At 38.3% G+C, this 24,745-nt stretch overlaps 3 protein-coding genes across 5 annotated transcripts; 2 read left to right on the forward strand and 1 right to left on the reverse strand.

The window, feature by feature from the left end:
• Positions 1-132: 132 nt before the first annotated feature.
• LOC126782281 (5'-3' exoribonuclease 3) lies at positions 133-8,284 on the reverse strand. Of its 2 annotated transcripts, none has more exons than XM_050507497.1 (23): positions 7,975-8,284; positions 7,554-7,656; positions 7,368-7,444; positions 6,820-7,011; positions 6,585-6,704; positions 6,429-6,491; positions 6,104-6,253; positions 5,450-5,614; positions 5,184-5,261; positions 5,010-5,096; positions 4,476-4,727; positions 4,224-4,319; positions 3,688-3,783; positions 3,534-3,604; positions 3,015-3,143; positions 2,867-2,943; positions 2,737-2,777; positions 2,544-2,618; positions 2,283-2,440; positions 1,896-2,000; positions 1,521-1,596; positions 1,105-1,238; positions 133-1,016 (listed from the first exon to the last, which is right to left on the reverse strand). In XM_050507497.1, exons 1-23 carry the CDS (start codon positions 8,173-8,175, stop codon positions 419-421), a joined length of 3,144 nt encoding a protein of 1,047 aa, XP_050363454.1. In that variant the 5' UTR covers positions 8,176-8,284; the 3' UTR covers positions 133-418. The 2 variants fall into 2 exon arrangements, with proteins under 2 accessions (XP_050363454.1, XP_050363453.1); XM_050507496.1 differs by having other exon boundaries at positions 1,896-2,012.
• Positions 8,285-10,018: 1,734 nt separating this feature from the next.
• On the forward strand, positions 10,019-13,280 carry LOC126782771 (ATP sulfurylase 2). 2 transcript variants are annotated; one of them, XM_050508078.1, is made up of 6 exons: positions 10,019-10,713; positions 11,301-11,706; positions 11,921-12,181; positions 12,478-12,564; positions 12,699-12,848; positions 12,879-12,923. In XM_050508078.1, the coding sequence occupies exons 1-5, from the start codon at positions 10,178-10,180 to the stop codon at positions 12,834-12,836; spliced, it is 1,428 nt and encodes a 475-aa protein (XP_050364035.1). In that variant the 5' UTR covers positions 10,019-10,177; the 3' UTR covers positions 12,837-12,848; positions 12,879-12,923. The 2 variants fall into 2 exon arrangements, with proteins under 2 accessions (XP_050364035.1, XP_050364034.1); XM_050508077.1 differs by having other exon boundaries at positions 12,699-13,280.
• A 6,531-nt stretch (positions 13,281-19,811) lies between these two features.
• Positions 19,812-20,550, forward strand: LOC126785332 (protein SMALL AUXIN UP-REGULATED RNA 51). The gene has a single exon (XM_050510987.1). The coding sequence runs from the start codon at positions 19,914-19,916 to the stop codon at positions 20,232-20,234; it is 321 nt and encodes a 106-aa protein (XP_050366944.1). The 5' UTR covers positions 19,812-19,913; the 3' UTR covers positions 20,235-20,550.
• Positions 20,551-24,745: the final 4,195 nt, after the last annotated feature.

The following is a 24,745-nucleotide window of genomic DNA, read 5'->3' on the forward strand; positions in this document are numbered from 1 at the left end:
ATGTGTCTATTTCACAAGGCAAACAGAAAATAGATAAATGCAAATGACTGTTCAACTAGTTTTTTTCTTTCTTTTTTGTTGAATGTTCCAACTAGTTTTTGATAAGCACAATTTTGAGGAAGAGAAATGATCAATAGGAACTCTGTTTGTCTTCATTACAACAATAAACATAGATATGATCACTGTCTTCGTAGAAAAGAAATTTGCTCGGAAATTATAATCTTAGATATGATCACTGTCACCAATCAAAACTGAATTACAATACAATTGAAAACTATAGCCTCTTCTGCGTCGCCTCTTTATGTGACTGATACATGTCGAGGAGATCATTTTGAGCGATCCTCTCTCGACCTTACCAATAAATAGTACATGAGCTTTGGAGAATTGTACAACACTACCATACAAGAAGCTCACTCTTCTACTGGCGGCCATGCTGGGATGGAGGTGGTCTTCTATTTCCTCTCCTGTCCAATCCAGAGTAATGGTTTCCAGATTGCTGAGGACGACCGTATCCTCTGCCCACATTCTGGGGCGGTGGGACCCAGGCATCGACTCCTTGATAACCAGGCGGTTCAGCTGGTCGGTGACTCTGATAGTTGTTATAAGCAACTGGATACGGACCTGGAATGACTCCTGATATTGGTGTAATAGGTCTCTGGGGGTAAGCAACCCCACCATTCTGATGACGGGACGATTGATGATATGTGTGACCAGAATCCCTATCATAATGTTGAGAATGATGTCTAGTCGGAGGGTGGTGGGAATTCTGGTGTTGGGCTTGTGGATGCTGAAATGTTCTGGGTGGCGCTATACTGTGGTGTCCCTGATCATATCTTCCACTACTTGCGTAGGAAGTGTGTGGTGGGTAATAAGGAGGTTCTGCATAAGCAGCTTGATGGGCAGGCATCTGATTGCCATACCCATTGTTGTTTGCCTTACCATGTAAGCTATTAACGACAAGTCGACGTGCTGCGTCGCCAAGCTGTCTTCCAGAAATGCTACCAGGAGGGTTCGGCCTGAATACAGAAGGGCAGAAAGGGAGAGATGTAAGAAAGTGAATATGCAAATGGACAAAGCGTATATGAACAAAGAAAGAGGACTCACCTAGAACTTTCATGTGGCCTATTCCCTGAATTGTCATGCCAGGGCTTCCTACCTGAATTATCATGCCAGGGCTTCCTACCCGAGTCCTCATGCCACAAAACAGGTGCGGGCTTCAGATCCCCCAATGACACAATCTGAAGGAAAACAAAATTGATGTAAATTCATGTGGTACAAGGTGAAAAGCATTAGACTTCCAAAAGCAGCCTTTCTTTTTTCATGAAAAAGGGATTTAACCATAAACAGCACATATGGAATATAAATAAAAGCAGCGACTGATCATTGCTGTATAATATACAGTTATACACTAAGTTGGATGATGAATTTCAGTGCAAGTGTACTATTAACAAAACCCTGATTAGAAGGAAGTGGAACAATTAAAAGGGAGAAGGCAGAGGCTTGATGGGCACAAAAAAAACCTTCTTAGGAAAGATGACCCCTGCTGGTGGTCGAGTTATATGCTCATGTACATCTGGTAGTCTGTATATTGCGCATCTGCATACCATACATGGAACGTATATTAGACAATGAAATTGGGTTGTATATACTCCACATAAATTACACGATAACATATTAACATTTCACAACCATTTTATATGTTCCTGTTTGAAACAAATTAGAGCGTATATAACAATTCCCATTATCTTGAATGCGTTTTCTACAATACATTAACTTTTCTTTTATAATAATCAGCCAATGATACTGGAATTACTTGGGAATGCAAAAAATAAAATATAAAAAATGTGCCCATCAAATATGTAGAGATTAGAGAAATGAACTTTTGAAAAACATACATGACTTGGTTGTCCATAATATCCTCCATGCTTTCAACAGGAGACCGGAAAACGGGTGGACAGGGCTCTCCAGCACATGGAGATAGATAGCCATTCATCCCTTCACTGCATGTATCCCTAAATAAAATCAGAAAATAGTCCAACAAGTTCTTTAAATATGCTCAACATAAGTAGAGACAAAAAAAGTATACTCGTTCATCATGACCCAAATATTCAAGGAAGTATGAATACTGATATTTAAAGACAGTAGTGTCCCAAATAATCATGATTCACCTCAGCAGTAAAAGATTTGATTAATCAACATGTTTCTAATTCAAAAAGATCAAGAAAAAGGAGATTCTTCTGGTGAGAAATTCTTAAAATAAAACAATGAATTACTGCACAAACCTGTATTTGGGATCAATTTGTTCCTTAACCTCCATACGCTCTTTGTCTGTCAAATGCTTACAGCGATTGTCAAGAGAATATATGCACACAGAGAGAGGATGAGAAGATGTAACAAAGAGCATCTCAAACATCACACTGTTTCTGCGTGCTTCCTCCTCCTGCACCCGAAAATGGAATTTTCATTAATGGAAGACCACTGAGAAGGCAGAAAGGTGAAACTGGAGGTGTTATCAAGTAATGCAAACTCTAAAAGATTCTTACCGTTAATGTATCCTCAAGCTTTTCGACCTCAGAAAGAAGACGGACTTCATCGATGAAAGGGAGTTTTGCAATACCCTAAAGAAGAGAGGTGATGTCAAAAAATCCACATAACATGACTACAATTACCTAATACTTCAATATGCAAAACAATAATACATCATCAACATCAAGTTGGAATATTATAAAAACCCACCTGCCATGCAAATCGTTTCCCATTCATATCTACTTCAAAGTCTGACAAAAAGACAGGTTTAGAACATGATCACACTAAGTCAAAACAAAATACGATATAGAACACCAAAACAACTAAACATAGAGCATACCAGCAGGGTAAAAATCAATAATAGGCGAGTTTGGATCAGTCATTAACTTCCTGTACGTCTCAGGAAGGGCATGGGCACTACAAAAGAACTTTTATTAGTACCTTCATAGCTTGAAGTTCACAAATGGAAACATAATTTTTCATTATACCTTGCAGCAGGGAAAACCCCTAACAGCTGATTGAATGGCTTAAAGGGAGTGCCCAATTCAAAAATTATATCTAGTTGATCAAGGTCCTTGAGATCAGAAGCAAAGGGCGCATAATGATACGGGTAAAACCTGTAAAGATTCAGTGGCACCACCAAACATAAGGGATCAGGATAAGGAAGGTATTCTTTTAGTAAATCTGGACTACATCTTAGAAGAAAAATGAAGAAAGTCAATCTAGTTAATATGCTGAAACTTCATCTCTCTGTTTTTTTTCCTAGACTAGGCAGCCAGAATGTGCAAATACCAATCCTTGTAGATCATGAAACCATTTAATCAGCCCGATCCAAACTTGGAGTTGAGAAAAGATTACAAAATAAAGGCAATGTGGATGGACAACCATTTGCTACTCAACATCTGCCTAAGTTTTACTGATCAAACTAAAAGCACAATTTGAATTATAAATTTTTTAGCCATAATGAAGTAACAGCAAGATGGTTGAGGAAGGTATAATAAACGCACCACTGCCACGAACAAACGCCCTCATAATAATAGTGCATCACCCAACACAGACCTTCAGTGTAGCTCAAAACCTAACAACATGAAGCACAAAACATAAGACAAAAACAAAAAATGGTGCTACAATAACAAATTGCAGTAGAAGCCATTCACTTACAACATCTCTTCGAATTGCTTCACGCTCTTCGGGAGTTTTTGCATTGAATTTCTCTTCATAATACCTATCTCTCCATCCAGGTACACCCAACTTAACCTAGAAAATTAAGATATAAAGTGTGCTTGGTAAGTAATTATCGATTGTATTCCGACTTGCACAGCAATGTCAAAACATGAAATAAAGAACAGATCAACAGCCTTAGAATAACCCTAGATATTAAATTGTCAACTTAACCATTACAATGCAACTGAAATAAAAGTAAAGCTGAAACCACTTATATTATACATATAACTTTAGCTGCCTAAAAATACACAAAACATTAACCCATAAAGCAGCTTCTTTAATTACTTAAAGGGATTTGTATCAAAGACATTCCTTTCGGCAAGTATTTTATAGCAACAAGAACTTTATATCAATAAAGATCACATAACAATCAATACCACCCCTAGAATTGGGTTCAAATGCTTTAAATGGTATGAGCATGTTGCATACCAATAAAGAAAAGGAAATAAAAGATATTCTTGCATATCACAAACCTTGTCTTCCTCGGGATTATCAGAATTAAACGCATCATTTTTCTCTCTAAGAACCTCCTTGAGCTTTGCCTTCAAATCTTCTTTGTTTTCAAGAGCCTGAGAGACAAAAGAGAAATCAGAACCTAATAAAAAAATTAGAGTTTATACAAGCGTAAATAATTAAAATCTATTTGTGAAAGCAGGTACCAAAATAAATTACAATAAAAGCATCTGTCACAAATCATTCGATAGAAATAATATATATGAACTTACATCTTCAAGAATGTTCTCAGCTTCAACAATAGCAGCACCTACAGTTGATCCCTCCGAGGACAACCGCGGAACTTTCTGAGGTTTTCCTCTACTAGATCCAGATTGTTGAAATGGCACAGGTGAAGGACCTGAAGCAAGACGAGAACCATGAAACCGATTAACTGCAACTAAAGAATCTGGTTGCACTTGGGGCTGTGCGTCATCTCCTCTTCGAGCTTGTGCCTTTTGACGCTTTATTCTCTCTGCTTGCTTCTGAAGATAGTCAAAAATTGAGCAAATAACACTTATTCATACTGTTGAAAGTTTCTTTAAAAATCTGAAAAATAGCCCCCAAATATAGAGCATGGCAAATCCCAGTAAAATGAGCAAATGACCAATTAATTGGAAATTAACTTCCTTTTGCTGTGAAAAAAGATAAAAATAAAAGATGGCACAATTATGAAAGCTGCAAATCATGATACATGTCATCACTCTATTTTGGAAAGTGAAAAGAGCATTAAAATAGTCTTTTAAAAAATAAAAATAAAAACAAACCAGATGCAGTTGAGCTCTTTTCTGGAATATTTTATCTTCATAACATCCAACTGCTTGAATGAAATGCTCCACCCGCCTCAAATTTGGCTAAGAAACAAACAAGAAGTTAGTAACAATATTCTAAAAGATCTGTCATAATTGTCCCAGCAAATTAAACATAACAACAATTATTACCTTGCTTCCATCAGTTAGATATCCCCCCATTGCCTTAAATTCCATTTTATATACAGCCAAAAGCAAGTTAATTGCACCCTGAAAAATCAAGAATTCACCAAATTTACCTTCTGCCGGTATAGTTTATAAATCTTTCTAAGTGAAAACCACAAGAGGTAATGCAGACAATTTTGTGCATTGCAAGATGCAACAAACAGAAAAAAAAAATTATTCTGATTGCTCCTTATGAAAGAAATGAACAAAGAAAAAAGGCTTCCTGGACATACCTCCCGAATCTCTAATGTAGGCATATGAGGTAAGAAATCATTTCCGACAAAGAAACAAAGGAATATAAAGTCATCCACAATGCGCTCAATATCAATCTCAAATGGGGCACCTGGCATCCGCATCTCAAATTCCAAATATTCTCTAAGAGTCCAAATATTGAGAAACTGCCAAAAAGTGCAATGTTTAAGATATCAACTAAAAAATATCATACATATTACATCAATCATTCAAAACATGTTTTATGAGATATACATGTCATGATCGACAAAAAAATGTTTGATTTAAATATGAGGACAGGCCTGTTCAAATGTTTACAGTTAATACCACAGACATGCTCCTCTTATTTCTTCCTTACCAATAATTTGATTTCAGTAAGTGAGCAAGCAAATATATTTCATTTCCATAAGAGAACATTAAATATGTCACGACCATATAAAAGTAAAAGATCATTAATGTTTGGGTTGGAAAAATAAAAAGTTGTATTTGCACATGTGCGTTTGTTGATATCACCAAAGAAACACTCTTAGTTCACTGTTGTCTTCATTGCACAAATGCAAAGTCTTAAAACTGAGGTTTTTGGAAATACAGTAATTTCAAGGATTCTTTGATAAATCTCAAGTAGTGCTACTAAAAATGTATTGCAAAATTCTAACCTGGTACGGCTTCTTGGCCACAGCTTCAGCATCACCTTTCTCATCAGTCTCTCCGGCCTTCCGTTTTGCCTTTCCTTCACAATTTGCGGCTAAATGACCCACCTGACCACAAAGGAAGCACTTGTCCTGCTGTCCAGCGATGAAAACAACCTGATATGTTGTTGTGTCAAAGGCCAAAATCATTAGTTACATACAAGGAAACCACACAACAGATAAGTACGGAAGATTCACCACACAATTCTTCAAATTAGCATCTTTTGATCAAAAATAACTGCAAAGAGGCAAGGTTGTTTTCACTAAATACTGCAAACTTATAAGGACAGACCTCTCGAAGAATAGAGAAATGAACTTCATGGGTGGCCAAGGCAAGCATAATTAAATCGGCATCCTGTCAATGAGAAGAGAATTTGAAACACAATCAGGGTGGATGTGAGGCAAAGCAGAAGGGGTAAGAATTATGAATGAAAGGAAAGATACATACCAAACCATACAGGCAATGACGTGTATTTGGATCATGACCAGGAAGATTTCTTTGGAGACGAATGTATGACATAACCTTGTGCTCTCCTTCACCCGGAACATTTGCATCGGAAAGAATAACCTTCAAATATCAAAACATTTGGCTTATCAGGATGAAGAATTTGACCAAGGAGTCGAGCCAAATATAAATAAACTCATAATAAGGTTAAAAGAATGGCAAATAACAATAAAAATACCTTAACATTTTTCCATCCAGGATCGTTATTTAATCTAAGGTGAATATAGTACTGCAATGCAATTGACAAAACAGCCATAAATGGAGTTCCCGGAGTAATGACATTGGAATCAAAAGTTTGTGAATGCAGTTTGGGTGGAAGCTTTCTCCCCTCAGTTTCAAACTCTTCACGCAGCCTCTCTTCTTCAGCTGCCTACAAATCAATAATGGAGAACTGATTGTAATCTGCTATTTAATCTGAAGGCAGGCATACATTCTATGACATTTGTAGCAAGCAAGGACTTGGGAAATCAAACACATAAATGATAAGATGGAGATAATGTCCTCACGATCCAACAAACAATTTTTACAACTGTGTATTTCTGAAAATATATCAGATCGCAGATATCACACCACAAACACATGCATATTCATTTACCCACAAGCCAAATTTAACTTCGCAGCAGCAGAATGAACAGTTAAGAACTATAATGCTTGGATAAAAATAATGTAAAGCCCTTCACGTGCAAACACATGGAGGACCCACCTAGTATCCACAAAAGGACGTACCGCATCTGCTGCATCTTTGGCGGCTCTAAACCGCCGGGATCTCTGTTGATTCATTTTTGCCCTAGGGGCAACACCATCTATCAATTGCATTCAAGATAGTCAGTTATTGCAAAAACTACATACAACATTGTACTCAGCCGCAAATGGCTGTTCAACAGAAATTTTAGTTCGGACTCCAAAGCTCACCTATGGCCATGTATAGCAGCTTCCGAGGTCGAACCATCACGAAAAGCCTGTCTATGTAATCGAACATGCACTGAAATACCTCATCAAAGGTAGTCGGCGAAGGCTGCAAAAGTAAAATCACAATGTTAGTGGCATAACAGTACAGATAACAATTCGATAACACATTAAAATCGATTCCAGGTAAATAACACATTCGACATCGATTTCAGAAGTATGAAAAGTAACAAACAGAGCAGGTTGTAGTGATTTCTTGATCAAATACAGTAGAAAATGCTGATCGAATTTCACAGACTCATATTCTAACACAACTCAATCCCAAATTGCACACACAAATCGAAACCAGTAACAAATAGTTACAGCTGATTGAATTTCACAACCTCCAGTAAAAACAATTGATAGAGATAGAGATAGATGAGCTTACCCTATCCTCGGGGTGAAAGCAAGGGTGAATAATCCCATTCATATCGAGGTAGAGATTGTCATACTCGCCGTTAGGATTTGGCTTACTAGTGTCGACCGGAATCGAAACGTCGTCGATTACGACCGGTTCTTCTTCCACCACGTCGACGACGACGAGCGGGTACTTCTCCGCCAGCCATCTGTAGAACGCCGGAACTCCCATTGCCAATTGGCGCTAAGCTCCGAAGAGGAGCAGATCGGAAGGAAGTCGGAGGGCGAATCGAAACTCTAGGCTGACTGGAACTCCGAATTGAAAAGAGGAGAAAGAAAAGAAAGAACTCGCGCGCCGAGTGTTGTTTTTGTTCGCTCCGAATTAGGGTAGAAGAGTGAGGAATGACGGTACTGACCTCGGTGATTAGAAACACTTTGGTCAGTTTGGTGTGTAAAGAGATTGGGTGTTTATGTAATTAGGTAGATAAGACGAGGCGTAGGTCGGTTGGGGATAGTCTTGTTTTGCAAATCGCACGGGCCTCTTTGCCTTTGGTCGACAGCAAAATATCTGAAGGCAACGGACAGGTACCAAGAAGCAAAAGTGTTTGGAGCAAAAGAAGCTCAAGGTGTGATTGGACCGGCCCATAACTCAAAAATTATGGCCCAGTCGAGACATCATATCTCGTGTTTGACTTAGGGGTGGGCACGGGACGGGATGGGACGGGACGGGGCTCATCCCACGTTCCGTCCCACTCTTTTGAATCGGGACGGGATCGAGACGGGACGAGGGTTTTTAAGAATGCATCCCACTCGGGATTAATCCCGGTTGGGACGGGACGAGATCGGGACGGGACGGGACAAATCCCACCTTCCTATAAAGTTAAATAAAAACCTATATTTTTACTTTTTCATTAACAAAATTACATTTAATAATGAAATTTTAACCAAAAAAATACATATTATGTTCTAAATATTATAATTTACCATTATTATTTGAATTGACATAATTTTGGAGTTATTAAAAATATAAATTAGTTTCATTATGATACAAATATATAAGAATTTTTAAGTTTTCATTAAATGTGGGACGGGACGGGACGAAGCGGGATATAAATTATTCGTCCCACGTCCCATCCCACTATTATGAAACGGGACGAGATCGGGACGGGACAAACGTTTTTAGACCTCCGTCTTGTCCCGTCCCTATGAATTTCGGGACGGAATCGGGACCGGATCAGGATTTCCATTTTTTATGCCCACTCCTAATTTGACTTGAAGTGACAAATTAATAGTACTTGAAGTGTTACAAGTGGGTTCCTATGTATAAGTGAGTTGGACGACACAACTAGTGTCAATTCTTGTCTATATCTCTGTATAAACGTGAGACAATAAGGTCTAACCACACGCCATTTGCCCTACACGAGTACGTGTATACAAGCTCAGCTGGTCTTTTATGTGATCACTACACACCGTATCATCTTCTACTCACATATCAAACTAAAGTCCACAAAGTTATGTTATAATTGTGCTTTGTCTAATCATTTTGCATTATTATAGATATGTTGTTACAAGATATAAATTTTCACCCTACCGTTAGGGAAGATTTTGATCTAGACTGATTGTTGTATTTACTTTAGTCGTTACAATGATTATGTTGGATAAATCTTTCAACGTAACACATTCCTCCACCGTTTTTGCAATTCGAGACTTTTCGTCCCAAGATGAGGTGAGCATTAAAGATATCCATCAAATCTCCAAAGACATGTCCAACTTGGACGACAAAAGGTGTAGATTCTCCCTTTTGTTAACTCAATTAGAACATGAACAGAATGCACATACACATAAATGTGGCCTCAATTCGTTAGCAACTTTACAGAGTGGTACAACAAGAACAGTACAATAATGGAAAATTTGGCCAATCATGACGTCAAAAGCTTCTCTTTCTCTGGATGGCTGGGCTCGACATTAGCATCATGGCATCGCTCACTACTGAGGCCCATACTAAGCACCCAGGTAGAGACCACTTGCAGCAAACTCTGCATCACAAACTCAAAACGTGTGGTGTCTTTGGGTCCTAACCAAAACTCTAGGCTCTCGTTGCTTCACACTCTCAAAGTCTCACACCATAACCAGAAAACCAAGATGTTCGCCAAACGTAGAACTCACACCACAGTTTCCCAGATTAACCGGATCTCCACACCACCACCCCAAAACCCCACTTCTCCCCAAACACAATGTCGCTGACTATTAAGCTTCACGTCCCCACCTCCCACCTCAACCTCAACGCCACCTCATTCAAACGACCCACCACCCTAAGAACCACCACCATACCCATCTACCACTCTAACCCGTTATCCTGCTTCGTGCATAAACACAAACCCAGAACCACAATGCCTAACGGTGCCATTAAGAGCTCGCTGATCGACCCTGACGGTGGGGCCCTCGTCGATCTGGTGGTGCCGGAGAGCGAGCGTGGGGCCAAGGCGGCGGAGGCGGAGGCGCTGCCGAAGGTGAAGCTGACGCAGATAGACTTGGAGTGGGTGCATGTGATCAGCGAGGGATGGTCGAGCCCGTTGAGGGGGTTTATGAGGGAGGAGGAGTACTTGCAGAGCTTGCATTTCAACTCGTTGAGAATGAAAGACGGGTCTGTGGTCAACATGTCGCTTCCCATTGTGTTGGCCATTGATGATGAAACCAAGGGGACAATCGGGGCGGAGAAGAATGTGGGGTTGGTTGGACCTAATGGAGATTTGGTTGGGATGTTAAGGAGGTCAGTTTTCTTGTTTGAACTTGATAATGTAGTTTAATCACTGTTTTTAGTGTTTGAATGTTTGATTCTATTGTTCCATGTTTATTATTATTTGTGATGCAATGAAGCCTAGTGCTTCTTCTGAATATCGTTGTGGATTCTTGCACATGGAATTGTATATCTTGTTTGGATTAATGTTGCCTATGTTTTTCTTTATTGCTTATAGATGATTTTATAATCACCTATTACTGTCATGGATTATGGGAGTTTAGCAGAGAAATACACTTGATTCTGATTTTTATATAAAAGGTCAAGTGGTTTTGTTTAATATCATTACATGTACAGATGTACTAGTGCAGAGGACATTATACTTGTATTTTATCTGATGCATCAGACTAAGCATGTTCACGTTTGGAAAATCGACTAAATGCCTCACACATAATGTGCGTGCTAGTGCTAGTTGGTGTTGAATCTTTGCATGACTGACTGTTCACCTGTAATTTTTATAGGCTATACTCTTATCCTGGTTATGATTTCCAATGCTGATTTTCAGTTGGTGTACAGCTTTACTATATTCTTCACCTCTGAGCTTTTCTGATTTCTGGCAGTGTTGAGATATACAAGCATAACAAAGAAGAAAGGATTGCGAGAACTTGGGGGTCCATTGCACCAGGATTGCCGTACGTTGAGGAATCCATCACTCCAGCTGGGAACTGGCTTATTGGTGGAGATTTGGAAGTACTAGAGCGTATCAAATACAATGATGGGCTCGATAACTACAGACTCTCTCCTCAACAACTCCGAAATGAATTTGATAAGCGTCAGGCCGACGCAGTTTTTGCATTTCAATTAAGAAATCCTGTACATAATGGTCATGCTTTGTTGATGAATGATACACGCCGCCGACTCTTGGAAATGGGTTACAAAAATCCAGTTCTATTGCTTCATCCTTTAGGAGGTTATACAAAGCCGGATGATGTGCCCTTGGATGTTCGGATGGAGCAACATAGCAAGGTCAGTGACATTTATATCAGTTGAAAGACTCCTGAGTTTTGTCCAAGGTGACCAAGCTATAAGAACGAAACTGACTTGACAAACTATTAGTAAAGAAAAGCTCTGTTTTCTGTGGCTTACAAATGATCTCTTAACATGGTTTAATTCTGATGCCGCTTTAGATGACCAAAATGCAAATTGGGTGTTTGTTAATAAATGTTTTGCTTCTGCTCAGGTACTAGAAGATGGAGTTCTCGACCCTGAGACTACCATTGTGGGCATATTCCCATCTCCTATGCACTATGCTGGTCCAACTGAGGTACAATGGCATGCAAAAGCACGGATAAATGCAGGTGCAAATTTCTATATTGTGGGTCGTGATCCTGCTGGCATGGGACACCCAACAGAGAAGAGGGACTTGTATGACCCTGATCATGGAAAAAAGGTGTTGAGCATGGCACCTGGTCTCGAGAAACTCAATATTTTGCCATTCAGGGTAGGTGAAATCGTCACAATTTATGGTCTTTGCTGCATTCTGTGATTGTGTTACATCATACTTGTACTTGCTTAAATTTGATGAATCTTAATTTGGTTGTGTGTCCTGCAAGTCTTGGTTACATGTTCTAATTCCTCCCTTGGGACAGAATCTCTTTATTAGTATGACTTAATAGGGGGTTGCTCTAGAATTTTGAGTTTAGAGTTTAGTAGGGGTTGCTGGAGTCATGCTCAATCAGATACTGTGATATCTCTGTTGCTTGCTGATTAATCAACTGATTCGCTTATAAATGGCAGGTGGCTGCTTATGACACTGTGGCAAAGAAGATGGCATTTTTTGATCCTTCACGAGCAAAAGATTTCCTCTTCATCTCTGGGACCAAGGTAGAAACTGACTTCAATTCAATATCAGTTGTCACTCATGCCTTGATCGAAATTGCTATAGGTTTAAGAGTAATGAATCTCATATTGGCTACCCATTTCCGTTGCCATCTTTCATACCTCACTTGGTGTTTCAGATGCGGACTTTTGCAAAGACAGGCGAAAACCCTCCTGATGGTTTCATGTGTCCCGGAGGATGGAAGGTTCTAGTGAACTACTATGAGAGCTTGCAAACAGAAGAGTCATCTCAGCAGCCAGCTGTTTTGTCAACTTAAGATATATATGATGAGTTGCATAGTAGTCTCTTCAGTTAAGACTACGCTGATTGCAGTGTAGCATGGAGTCATGGAGAAGCTTAGTCACTCAGCAGATTATAACAACTATTCCGTCACAAAGGGTTTCTGTTTTTCATTCTAGTTACCGCATCGGATCTGCTGATGCTTGTAAAATCTTGGTTTTTTTTTTCTGGTCATCCAATTTTTTACGAGGTTATGATATGAACAAGTACTAGAACGGAGTGGAAGATAGGATTTTCAATTTTGGTTTGTAAAGGTGTCGAAGAATGGCCCAAAAGATTACCTCTCCCAGAATATGCCCTTAAATGAGTGATTCTGCAATTTAGCCCAAATGGAGTGGACCAAATCACTGGATTGAGTTTCTGTTTGAACTCGGAATACGAAACCAAGGGGACTGCTAAATTAAAATTAGAATGATCAACGAGAATGTGCTATTTTTCCACCGTTGTAAGATATAATGCTATTTTGAGGAGTTTTGAGTGGTACAATTAGCATATTTTTCCAGAAACATGTTAGTCCCGTTACATGATAACAATGGACGCAACTTCAGATCTATTAAGTAGAAAGTCCACACGTATAAAACTCTCATTCCCACAGTAGAATTTGTTGAAATCCTTCTCTGTTCCTCTGTATCGGCTGCTTCAATCTAAAGGTAGTTGACACATCTATTTAAACGTACCCCAACTTATAGGGGTCGTCCGCATTGAAGTCCTACCTAGCTAGGCCATGAAACAGTGGATCATGACGCCCCCTGAAACAATAAGATTCTTCATTACATATATCTATATCATTGCACTCCTATATATTGAGACGGTTAGACCTCCAAATAATACTCGAAGCTGGCTTTGGACCCCCTTCAATTAGAATCATGTTGTCCCTCTTCTTGTGGTGGGTCGCTTATGTTCCCGTCTCATTTGAGCTCCAGAAAATCCCCCCCCCCCCAAACACACACACACACACGAGAAATACAGTACATGTGCACCTTCAAAAGGTTCAGGTACATCCGTGGTAGTCCTTTGCTCTCTACCTTCCGCACTTAGCTGTAATGGGGTCGTTTTGAATTTTAGGGTTTTATGATTTTTGTAGTTGCTGAATTATGTTTTACTATCAGGGTTTAAGAGAAATAGATGGGTGAGCTTCTTGGCACTGATTGAAAGGCAATTTTCTTGGTATCAGTCTGGTGCCTGGAACATGTTTATTTTCTGTCTAGCTAACTCGCTTTTGCGTGAAAGATCGTTTTCAATTCAACCTGCAATTCTGCATCAACCAACTTCTCGACTATGTGTGGATTCATAGGTCATCCTAGGCAAGGCACTCAATTATAGTTGCAGTTAGGATGAAGGAGCTGCTATAATTAATGGGTATATTGAACATTAGCTAGTCATTTTTTTTTTCGTCCATTAAGCTATGACATTGCATTTTATCTTCAAAGGAAATGAGCAATGTGTTGATGAAATGATACTTTCTCTATAAGAAGGGAGAATGTTCCATGTATAATATGCGATTTCGTGTTCGTGGAAATGTCTTAACCAAAATAAAGTTGAAGCGCATGTGACGACTGAATATCTAAACCCAATATATACCTTTAATGATTGACATAGTATTTGAGAAAAACCGTAAAGTGTTCGAGGAAATGTCTCAGAGACAGGGGCGGATCAAACCCTCTATTAAAAAAAATTAAAGCAATCGATTGTACGAAGTCTCTCTCACTTTCTCTCATACATATTTCTTCTGTTTTTCAGCTCTTCCCTCTACTCGACTACTTTTATTTTAAATCATTGAAGCTCATCACCACCATAATTCTATTAAAAAAAAAAGAATTAAACCAATCGATTAGACGAAGTCTCTCTCACTCTCTCTCAGACGTATTTCTTATGTTCTTCAGCTCTTCCCTCTACTCGACTACTTTTCTTTTAAATCATTTGAGCCCGTCACCACCATTCCCTGCCGCCGCGTTGCCGAAGGCCCGACCGCCCGAAGTTCTCTCTGCTCTCATCTACACTTCTACCGTTCTACTGTAGAACGACATGTTTAATTGACCTTTAATTATATAAACTTCATACACTCTATGTTGTAAACCTGAAAAAAAATATTTGGCCTTCGCCCAAAGTTATAATTCACTTCATAAAATTTTATGTCCACCCTTAAAATTAGCTCAGGTGACATTTCAATCATGGATCCGTCACTGCTCAGAGAATAGAAAAGTTCAGGCACATGTGCCTACGGCAATGCCTACACTAAACTATCAAGCTTTTTTATAATGATCCATATTTTCGATATCATAGAATCCATAGATAGAGGGAAACCCCGTGTACGTATTGGATGAAATGCCCCGAGTAGTAAGTGAACGGAAGCAAAAGAGCAAAAGCTTGTTTCTGATCGATTTACTTGAACTTTTTATGTGAAGGCTTCAAAGCTGTACATATTCAACTGCACTCACCACGATCTCATTTCTCATTATCTCCACTAACTCTTACGTATATAGGCAAATTTGATCCTCACGTTCTTGGAGTTGTGTCTGTACCAGTTTGCTCAAAGAGATTGAAAGCATGGTGTGCTGCCATTACAGAATAGAGGTCCTAAATTTGGATACACGGGGGCAAAGCCATGTGCAGGGCGAGTCCGTTAAATTTAGAAGCCCTGTGCGGAAATCTTTTTTTTACTGAGATATTATATATATATATATATATATTGAAAAAAAACAAAAGTTAATAAAAAAGAAAAATATGGAGGAGAGATACAAAGGAAAATTTTGATCACCAAAAATAAAGGTGTATACGTTTTTTTTGTTGAGAAAGAAAAGAAATGGTAACTTAAAATACAGACAAATAAAAAACATAGTAGGGTTCAAACCTCTTACCATAAGACAAGTAGAGTTAAAAGAGCTCAAGGGACTGTCAACTGTTTGTGCCTGTATTGCACTAAAGTATATATATTGGTTTAGTAAATGTATATATCAAAAGGAAAAAAATATTAGAGGCCCCCAAAAATCGTAGGCCCTGTGCGGCCGCATGGTTGGCACACCCTCCGGGCCGCCCCTGGCCATGTGCAGAAGTCGGGTCATTTTCGAAGAAGCTAGAAAAACACAGTAAAATCTTAGCTTGTCTTGAATCGTAGAACATGGGTTTACCCGGTACGTTACCTTCTTTTCAAGCCTTGCTGCATTCCTTTGGCCCCAGTTATATAAAGCATATGGTACTGATCGATCGACGAATACTTCATAGTTTAGTCTTGAATTTATGTCCTTAACAGCTTGAGTTAGCTTCTCTCTAACTCCATTTAGCCCTCCATTTATGGTCCTGACTCTTAAACCCAAGTTCCATGTTGAAAACGAGCTTATATCACCAGCTAGTGACCACTGGTGGCATGGTTAATCTTGTTTAGGAAATCAATCGAATCCTTCAACTAATCGATCCATCTGCATGATGAACCCTAGCAAAGGCAACACTGGCCGGCCTCTTGGTTGAATTCAGGGGAATCAACACAACCAGGATGGCCAGCTGATTTAGCTGCCTAACGTCCTAAACTTGGGAGTTTCAAAGATGATATGAACAAGGTAGCAGAATATAAAGGGCTCCAAATCCGAGTGCAGATCCAATCAACTGCATGCAGAGGGATAGCTAGACAGAAGCGCGCGCATTATAATATATTCCACTGTTATGGCTAGTCGACATGCATGTTCACACGCACGCGAAGGTTGAACCACATATATGCCTATCTGTGCTGAGATGGAGTTCCGTAATGTTTGACGGACAAAGCCGTATGCTTTCGAGCATGCAATAATGAAATAAGGAAGAAAGACAAATAGGGCATTGATGATGATTCCTGTTTTGGTAGAGATAAATATTTGGAAGAAGAAACACGTCCACAGGGTTTGATTTCAGTTTTCTTAATAGCCTCAGAACATGGGTATTGATCGGATATAATAGGTAGAGCCATGCCAGGCTAGCGGTGGTGGTGGTGGTGGTGGCCGATGCTTTCAATTCCATTTGTGAATTTATATGTGATTGAGACTATGCTCTTCCTCCTCCTCCTCTATTGCCTCTTTACGTACGTACTGCTACTGTATGATCATGAGTTTCGTACAAACACAAGGACCACTTCAACACATGCACACATATCATTTCTGGGCAAGAATTAATAGAGCCAGCAACTAACTATATATCCAATCCATGAGATAACTTAAAGAAAACGACACCGTCGCAGCTTCTTCTTTATTTATCGAAATATTGCCCCAAAATACAATTTGTTTTACAGTAAACAACTTGTTTTACTAGATCTATCTTTCCTGCAAAGTACGAATGTTTGATGAATTACCACCTTTGTAGCTAGCTCCAGCCTCCAGTAGACCAGTACTGCTACATATTTAGTCTCTGTTGCAATATTGTTGCTATAAGATAATTTAATGAGTTGGTTGTTATGGTTTATTAAGCTAGCGGCCTTTGGTCCAACCTCCGGCCATATCAATGATCAATGTGTGGAATTTACTGGGGTAGCTGGTAAATAATGTCATAGGGAAGGGACAGGTGAGTTTTACAGTGGATAATAATGCCATATGCATGACAGTAGTACAGTTATGATGCGAATTCTAGTGAATAATTTGTCATATAATCTATAATTTCACAATGAATACATCTTGGTTAACGTCAAGTTTTGATACCTTCATCTTCATGTTTAAGCTTAAACAGTTACTAATATAATCGTCTCCTCAGTGGATAGGTGAATTGTTGGCATAACTATCATATTGCAACTAATTAAGCATTTTACACGGAAAATTAGGATAACGGGGATGAGTTACGTATGACTATGTTGAGGAATTTTATTGTTTCAGAGTGCAATGTGGGAAAAGTGGAGCTAGGAGTCTTTCTTGTGGTTTTGGGGGGTTCCAAAGCCAAAAAAGCCTGAATTATGAAACAGAGAAATGGGAGAATGTATCAAACAACCATAAAAGAGGAGACAAACCAAAATATGCATCTTATCTTTCTACCTCAAATTTATAGTACTCCAAACAGACCAGTCGAGTTGAGTTCAACCAAGCACATGAAAAAAGGCAAAAATTTAAGAACAGTTTATGAAGTTTTCCACTAATAATTATAGTGTCTTAAGATCCAAAATAATTGTATTAGTACATCGAACTATTTTCTTTGCTCCATTTTCAATACATTCGGTTAACCTTCCATCATAATATACAATTTCCGTTATATTTTGAAGGAAATTTTCGTCCTTTTAGTAAATGGCCCCAAAAACAAAACTCTCGGCCTCCATCTCTTTCTCAATTCAATGGCTTCTACATCTCTGCTCCAAACCCCCAAGTCACAAGCTCTGAAGCTCACCCTTAGTCACCTTCCCCAATCATCAAATTCTAACCATCCTACGCAAAATAACCAACCCCGTCTTATCCTTCCTCTTCTTTCATGTATATTAATTAGTTTCTCTATACAATTGAAGACGTCTCCAAGAGCAAATCCTTTCAACCGTACAACATAGAGATCTTATTCATTACCAGAGGTCATGAAGACATAAACTTCTCAAATCAACTCCAGGTGGTTCGGAGTCTTCAATTGGTGATGAGGCCGTCCAGATCCCCCAGTCCCACTAACCGAACAGCCAAATAAAGATAGCGAGTTGCCACCGTTGTGTTTATGGATTCTGCTGGTATTACTTTTGATGAATTTTGTAGGGAATTTCATTGGGTCAGCTTTGGGCTAGAGGCGATGATTGAAATGGGACAGAGACAAGGATAATGAAAATACTTGATTACCATTCAAAATTTGAATAATAACATGAAACTGACGGTGTTAATAGCAATGAAAAGTGTACCGTCCGTAAATTCATGTACTAATATGACTTTTTGGATCTTAAGACACTTAATTATTAGTAGAGGAAACTTATGTGCCCTTCTTAAAATTTTACCCATGAAAAAAGTTGTTGCTAATCAATAGCCTCCTAGCTAGTAAAGTGTACACTGCAAAAGCCCTATTGCAAATTTGCAATTTAGAGTAGGCAGTCAAAATTAAATTTCACCCTCTTTTTATAGCCAAAAATTAAACTGCCACACAAAATCAGATTTTGGATTATTTACATTAAGGTCCAACCCTTACATGCATTATATTAGCTTAACTAATATTTCATTGATGATCTCCACGTTGTCGGTTAAGCTACTAAGAAAGACTCATCGACACTAGGTCCAATTTGAGATCTGTGAGTATCCTTTCAAATGAACTTAATTACTTTTCCATCTGTTTAGTGTCAAATCTTAAGCATGACATGAAAGTTTGATTGTTTAGTTAAAACACACGGACATAAAAGATACGTGTGTTTGTTGTTGAAGATTATGCATACGCCTAGCTAACTCGTCTTTGTAACTTGTACCTGATATGTACCGTTTGTACTAACACTCAGTTAGCGGAAAAGATCTCATTCATTAATAAACCCACTACACCAATGAATAATTAGAGAAAAAAGAAACATGGATACCATTCCGTGTAAACCGTAAACAATGACTAAGAACTTTCGCCGCAAACCGTTTCTTGGAAATTCCACTATACCGTTAATAGTCATTTAGGGAATAGTTGAATGGGAAGAAGGAAGAGAACCAAGTACTAAGTCAGGCATAGAAGGAACGTGCTGGGACGCTTCTCAAAACTCCTCAATATCTAAGGTTCATATTGTACAATATTGATGAAGACAAAAATAAAAAATAAAACCTACAGAAATTGATTAAGTGAGAAATTAGGATTATGAAATGTGACCCAAGTGAAGAGAGAGAGGGACCAAGTTGTCTTTTGTTAGTGGAACGAGCGGGTGTAAACCCCAATGGCCCAATGGGGCCTGGCTCTCCTCCCTTGGAGTCCCTTCTTGTTTCAGACCTCAAAACACACCCTACGCCTGTCGTTTTGTCCCCACATGACTCTGTTCTCACCCTCCTTATATACCCCTTCCTCCCTCCCCTTCATCCTCCCTCAAAAATAAATTAACCACTCCTTCATTTTTCACCATCACAGCCTAGCTCTCCATTTCGCTCTTGTGTTCTCAACCCACAAGTCTAAGAGAGAAATGGCGATCAGAAAACCCAACAAGCTGACGCAGACGGCGATGCTGAAGCAGATTCTGAAGAGGTGCTCCAGCTTGGGGAAGAAGCACCAACACTACGATGAACAGGGTTTACCTTTGGATGTGCCAAAGGGACATTTTGTGGTTTATGTTGGGGAAAACAGAAGCAGGTACATAGTACCCATCTCTTTCCTGACCCGACCCGAGTTCCAGAGCCTGCTTCACCAAGCCGAGGAGGAGTTCGGGTTCGATCACGACATGGGCCTCACCATTCCTTGCGAAGAAGAAGTTTTTCAGTCTCTAACATCCATGCTCAGCGCTTAGGAGCTTTTTGTGGAGTTAAATGGATCAGGAAGAACAAAGATGAAGCTGCTTTTCTTGCTTCTCTGTTTCTTTCTTTACCTGATTTTTCTCCTTTGCAAATTCAAAAAATTTGACTCTGACCCGAGAACAGATTTCAGAAACCCAGATGTACGTTATGATTTTATTTACTATCTGGGTTTGGAAATGTAAATCTTTATATTTAAAGTTTGAGAAAGTTTCATCTCTCACGGTGGTGGTTGTGGGGATTTGTAGTACCAATGTAACCCTGTGGAAGAAACTAAAATCATATATTATGAAATATCGGAGGCTTGTCTTATCAGTGTCACACTTTTCTTGGTCTGCTCTCTAGCTTTGTTCTTGTTTTCTGGGTTTTGTCTGGTGTGCCTGTGTGTATGACTCGATGCCTATATATATATATATATATATATTTTTTTTTTTTTTTTTTGGTGATCTGTGGCTATCTGAGTTAGGGCATTATTATAACTCCTCAAACAGTTTTACGGTTAAAACTGTTGTGTGTACCAACAGAGATTCTTCAACGGACGGGACAGCTGTTGTAAGTAGAATATTCTGTTGAGCAAGCACTTCTTCCTCTGTAATGGATCAGAGCTAGTCATGATCTCAAGTCTTGATTCTAAGGTTGAAGAAGATGCATTTCTCCTTTGGTAAAGTTCTATGAAGTTCCTGGCTCGGATGTATCACTAAATTGATCCGCAGTGGTAGCCAGTATTGTATTGTAATTTGCCAAAAAGAACCAAGTTTTAGGGTACACTAAGTACTACGGCAGCCAGCCGTTAGTTTAAATATACTTCCTATGTGTGGTGCTTAATTAATCTAATGAATTCCATTTCCAAATTGCAATACTTCAAATACTACTAAAATCTATATTCTTAGAGGATCAAACAAAGTGACAATTGCACAATGTCATGTAATGGTGTCTATCATGAACTTGTTTATTCTTCATTTTTGTGGAAAATTGCTCTCTTTTTTCCAAACAGTCAAACCCACATACTGATTTTTTTTCGACAAGAACCCACATACTGATGTTGCAGTAGCATTGCAACAAGTACATGCAGAAAAGCCACTTCTAGGAGATTAGATTATGCAAAGTTTCCAGAAGCATTAGTACTATCTTGCTCTTGGTATAAACTATTTTTACAGTAAGTTTCAATGGGGTTTTCAAATTAAAAACACTAGCCCTGATCAATCAGCATGCTTATGTTGGTTCAAAAGCAGGCTGTAATATAGCATTATAGCAAAGCTTAAATTGCTGACCCACCAATTGGATGGTTCAGATTTGAGACCCACAAGTCATTCTCATATAAATTTTGATTTCTTATAATTTCTTAGTGCTAGGACCAAAATTTAAAAGATGCTTTGATATTTTCTTTTTACATGGATACTATACATATATATATATATTATTATTTTTTGCCCTTGAACTAACTGAATGCTGCTAGGTGTTGGATACCTAATTTGTTTGCTTTAGTCTTGTTGTAAAATCTTAATTCTTACGAGAAATGAAAATGAAAAACGTCATAGCCATTTGACTCATTTCATACAAGAGTCTATTGAGCCTGTTGAAATGAAGACACTGACTGTTTTTCCCATCCACCTCCCAAATAGTTAGAAATGCCACTAGAGAAAGACTCCAGAGAGGAATGGTTGTCAGTATAGTATTTTCATCCATGAAGATTACTCAATTTTTCTTCGAAGAATTCAATTTGTATACTTCTCATTTATCAATATACATAAAAAATAATTTCTTGGGAGAAAAGGGGGTGAAGAATGATGGTAAGGCAAAAAAAGAAAAGAAAAGAATGATGGTAAGGCAAAAAAAGAAAAGAAAAGAATGATGGTAATGCTGTTGATAAGATTCCATTTCCAAATAGAAAGTATAGGAAAGGCCAAAGAATGAAACACCAAAAATAATTCAGATTGGATATTGGCCAAAAAGATAACTAGTACAGTATAGTGCAAGGCTACGAAGTCAAAGCAATGCCGCCTATTATTCCTAAACCAAAAGTATATCATGCAAGTAAGAATGATACAATATATGAACTATCTTCATCCATATCCAAGTTACACACAACTCAACTAGAGAATGGAATTACTAGTTCTATGAAGATCTGATTTCTTAATCAAAGAGTAACTTATTCAAACCCTAAATAATTTCGATAACATATAAGGGTCAAACTCTAAAAGTCCCTGTAAGATCTGATTTCTTAATCTCTGTATTCGATCTCTGATATACAACACAGGTTCCAACTAAGATCTTCTTAAATCTTTGACCTGCAGCTCTAATTATTATATACAAACTGTTTAAACGGCAGAACTTCCGATGTTAAGCAGCAAAGAACATGGCTACTTGGTCTAGTGGTCTTAGACTGACCCTGACAAGTCGTTTTTGAGAAGTAGCAAAACTAGGGCAGCATGAATAAGTTGAAATATAACATAACAGCAGACTTAGTTCATTGAATTAAGGTCCACAAAGTTTTTCTACTGTCTCAAATTCCAATCATACATGAATTTAAATTACAGTATTACTATTTAACTAGTTTCAAATCCTTCAATTCTACTAATCTCACCCAGGAATCAACCTAGCTAGCTTCTTCTATATTCTTCAGCTTTGTAAGCAAGCAGCAGTACATGCATGACTTCCTAAACTTTCCATGATGTAAGTTCTACTCTAAATCAGTAATTTCTCTGATCATTACCAAAACATGGAAGCCAAAGATTGCGGATATAATTAATCATATAGTAAAGCCAAATTAAGTATTAACCCAAAAAAAAAGCCAAATTAAGTGAAGATTATGATTGGATATAGCTTAATATATTGAGACCCTAAATCTAAGAACAAGGGACCACTTTGTTGAAAAATAGACAAAGTTCACATGCTCAATAGCAGAGGATGATCTGGGAAGAGTAGGATGAGAAAAAAAAATGACGAATTTACAGTGAATTACATAATCTGCATTAGATCTTGATCTTGCTCTAACCCTAGTTTACAAGGTCTACTGTTGAGCAATATGTATCAATCCTTATCAGCAACAAGAACCAAACATACTTAATCCATAAATATCTAATTCCCAATTAGCTATTGATGATGATAGTGTCTATCTCTTTATATTATTAGTCTTCAGATTATTGCATTATGCATGTCTTCATGTAGTTGTTTGAATTATATTATAGCCAAAATCAATATCCTTTCAGTCTATTACTCCATTATGATCCATGTGAGCCTGATCAAATCAAAGTAGTTATCAAGTCGCATTAATCTATACGCTTTGCATCGATCATCATCAGAAGCCAGCAAGCATGCATGCTAATGCATAAGTGCATAACATAATTGATTGATCAAATGAAAAAGGAAACTTTCTTTAATCAGGAGATTAACACTTCAATTATGGACTGGAAATCTGGAATCGACAAGGAACTTTTTTACTAGCTAGGAAAGATAAATTTCACGTCTCCGAAAAGGCGATATCTTTGGCGTGAAGATATTGACAGGTAAAATTTTTACTCCAGTACGTACTAATTTTTCCACGTACTCATTTTTCCAGATTCAGATGTTTTTCACTTCTGAAAGGAAAATACAGGGTAAAGGAGACATTGATGACTGAATAAGAGGTCAACTCCCACTAGCAAAGTCTCCTGAGAAAACACATTTTCTTTGTTCAATCTTTTCGTTTTAATTTACTTACTGACTTTTCAGCCTCAAATTAAGTTGAAAGCTCGTTGGAGTTGACATGAAGAAGATTCTCCTCCTCCCAACATGAAAAGGCAGAGTTGAACAAGTACGTACTCGATCATAAATGGTGCATGGCTGATAGTATTCATGATGAGGATGATAGATCAAAGCTTGCTAGCACCTTGTGTGATCATCGCGACGTGGTCGGTCTCTTTAATTTGCATCCGTCATTGACTTAACATGAACACATTAGTACGTGTAATTGTTTTCCATTGGAATCGAGAGGGAGGTTGATAGAGAGAGTACGTTAGATGCTGATCAATTATTGTTACCATTGGAAGAGTCAGAGGGGAGTTGATAAATATGAGTTGGGTGCTGGACAAGGAGAGCCATCTATGTTGGGAGGTAGGCGGAGAAGTAGGGTAGGAATGTTGGAAAGTATAGATCCATCCATAGTTTCAACTTGAGTTTCTGCATTCCTGCCCAAGAGTCTAAATACCGCTTATCGAGTTTATATCCTTCAAGGAAAAAAAAAGATATATTAGAGATATCGAGTACACATCAGATTCACTAATTTTTAGTTGAAATTATTATATTTATACACATATACTTCACAATGTACCAAATTAACTTGGGTACATTTATACACTGCCTAAACAAGCCATTTATACATTAACACAAGCCATTTATACAACTCAGAGTCTCAGATGCACCAATTAAAGGTGAAACACAAGAATCAAATTAACACAAGTCATTTATAGATAAACTGATTAACAAAAGCCATTTATACAACTCATACGCACCAATTAAAGGTGAAACG

Source organism: Argentina anserina, chromosome 2 (genome assembly GCF_933775445.1).
Source record: "Argentina anserina chromosome 2, drPotAnse1.1, whole genome shotgun sequence".
NCBI lineage: Eukaryota > Viridiplantae > Streptophyta > Magnoliopsida > Rosales > Rosaceae > Argentina > Argentina anserina.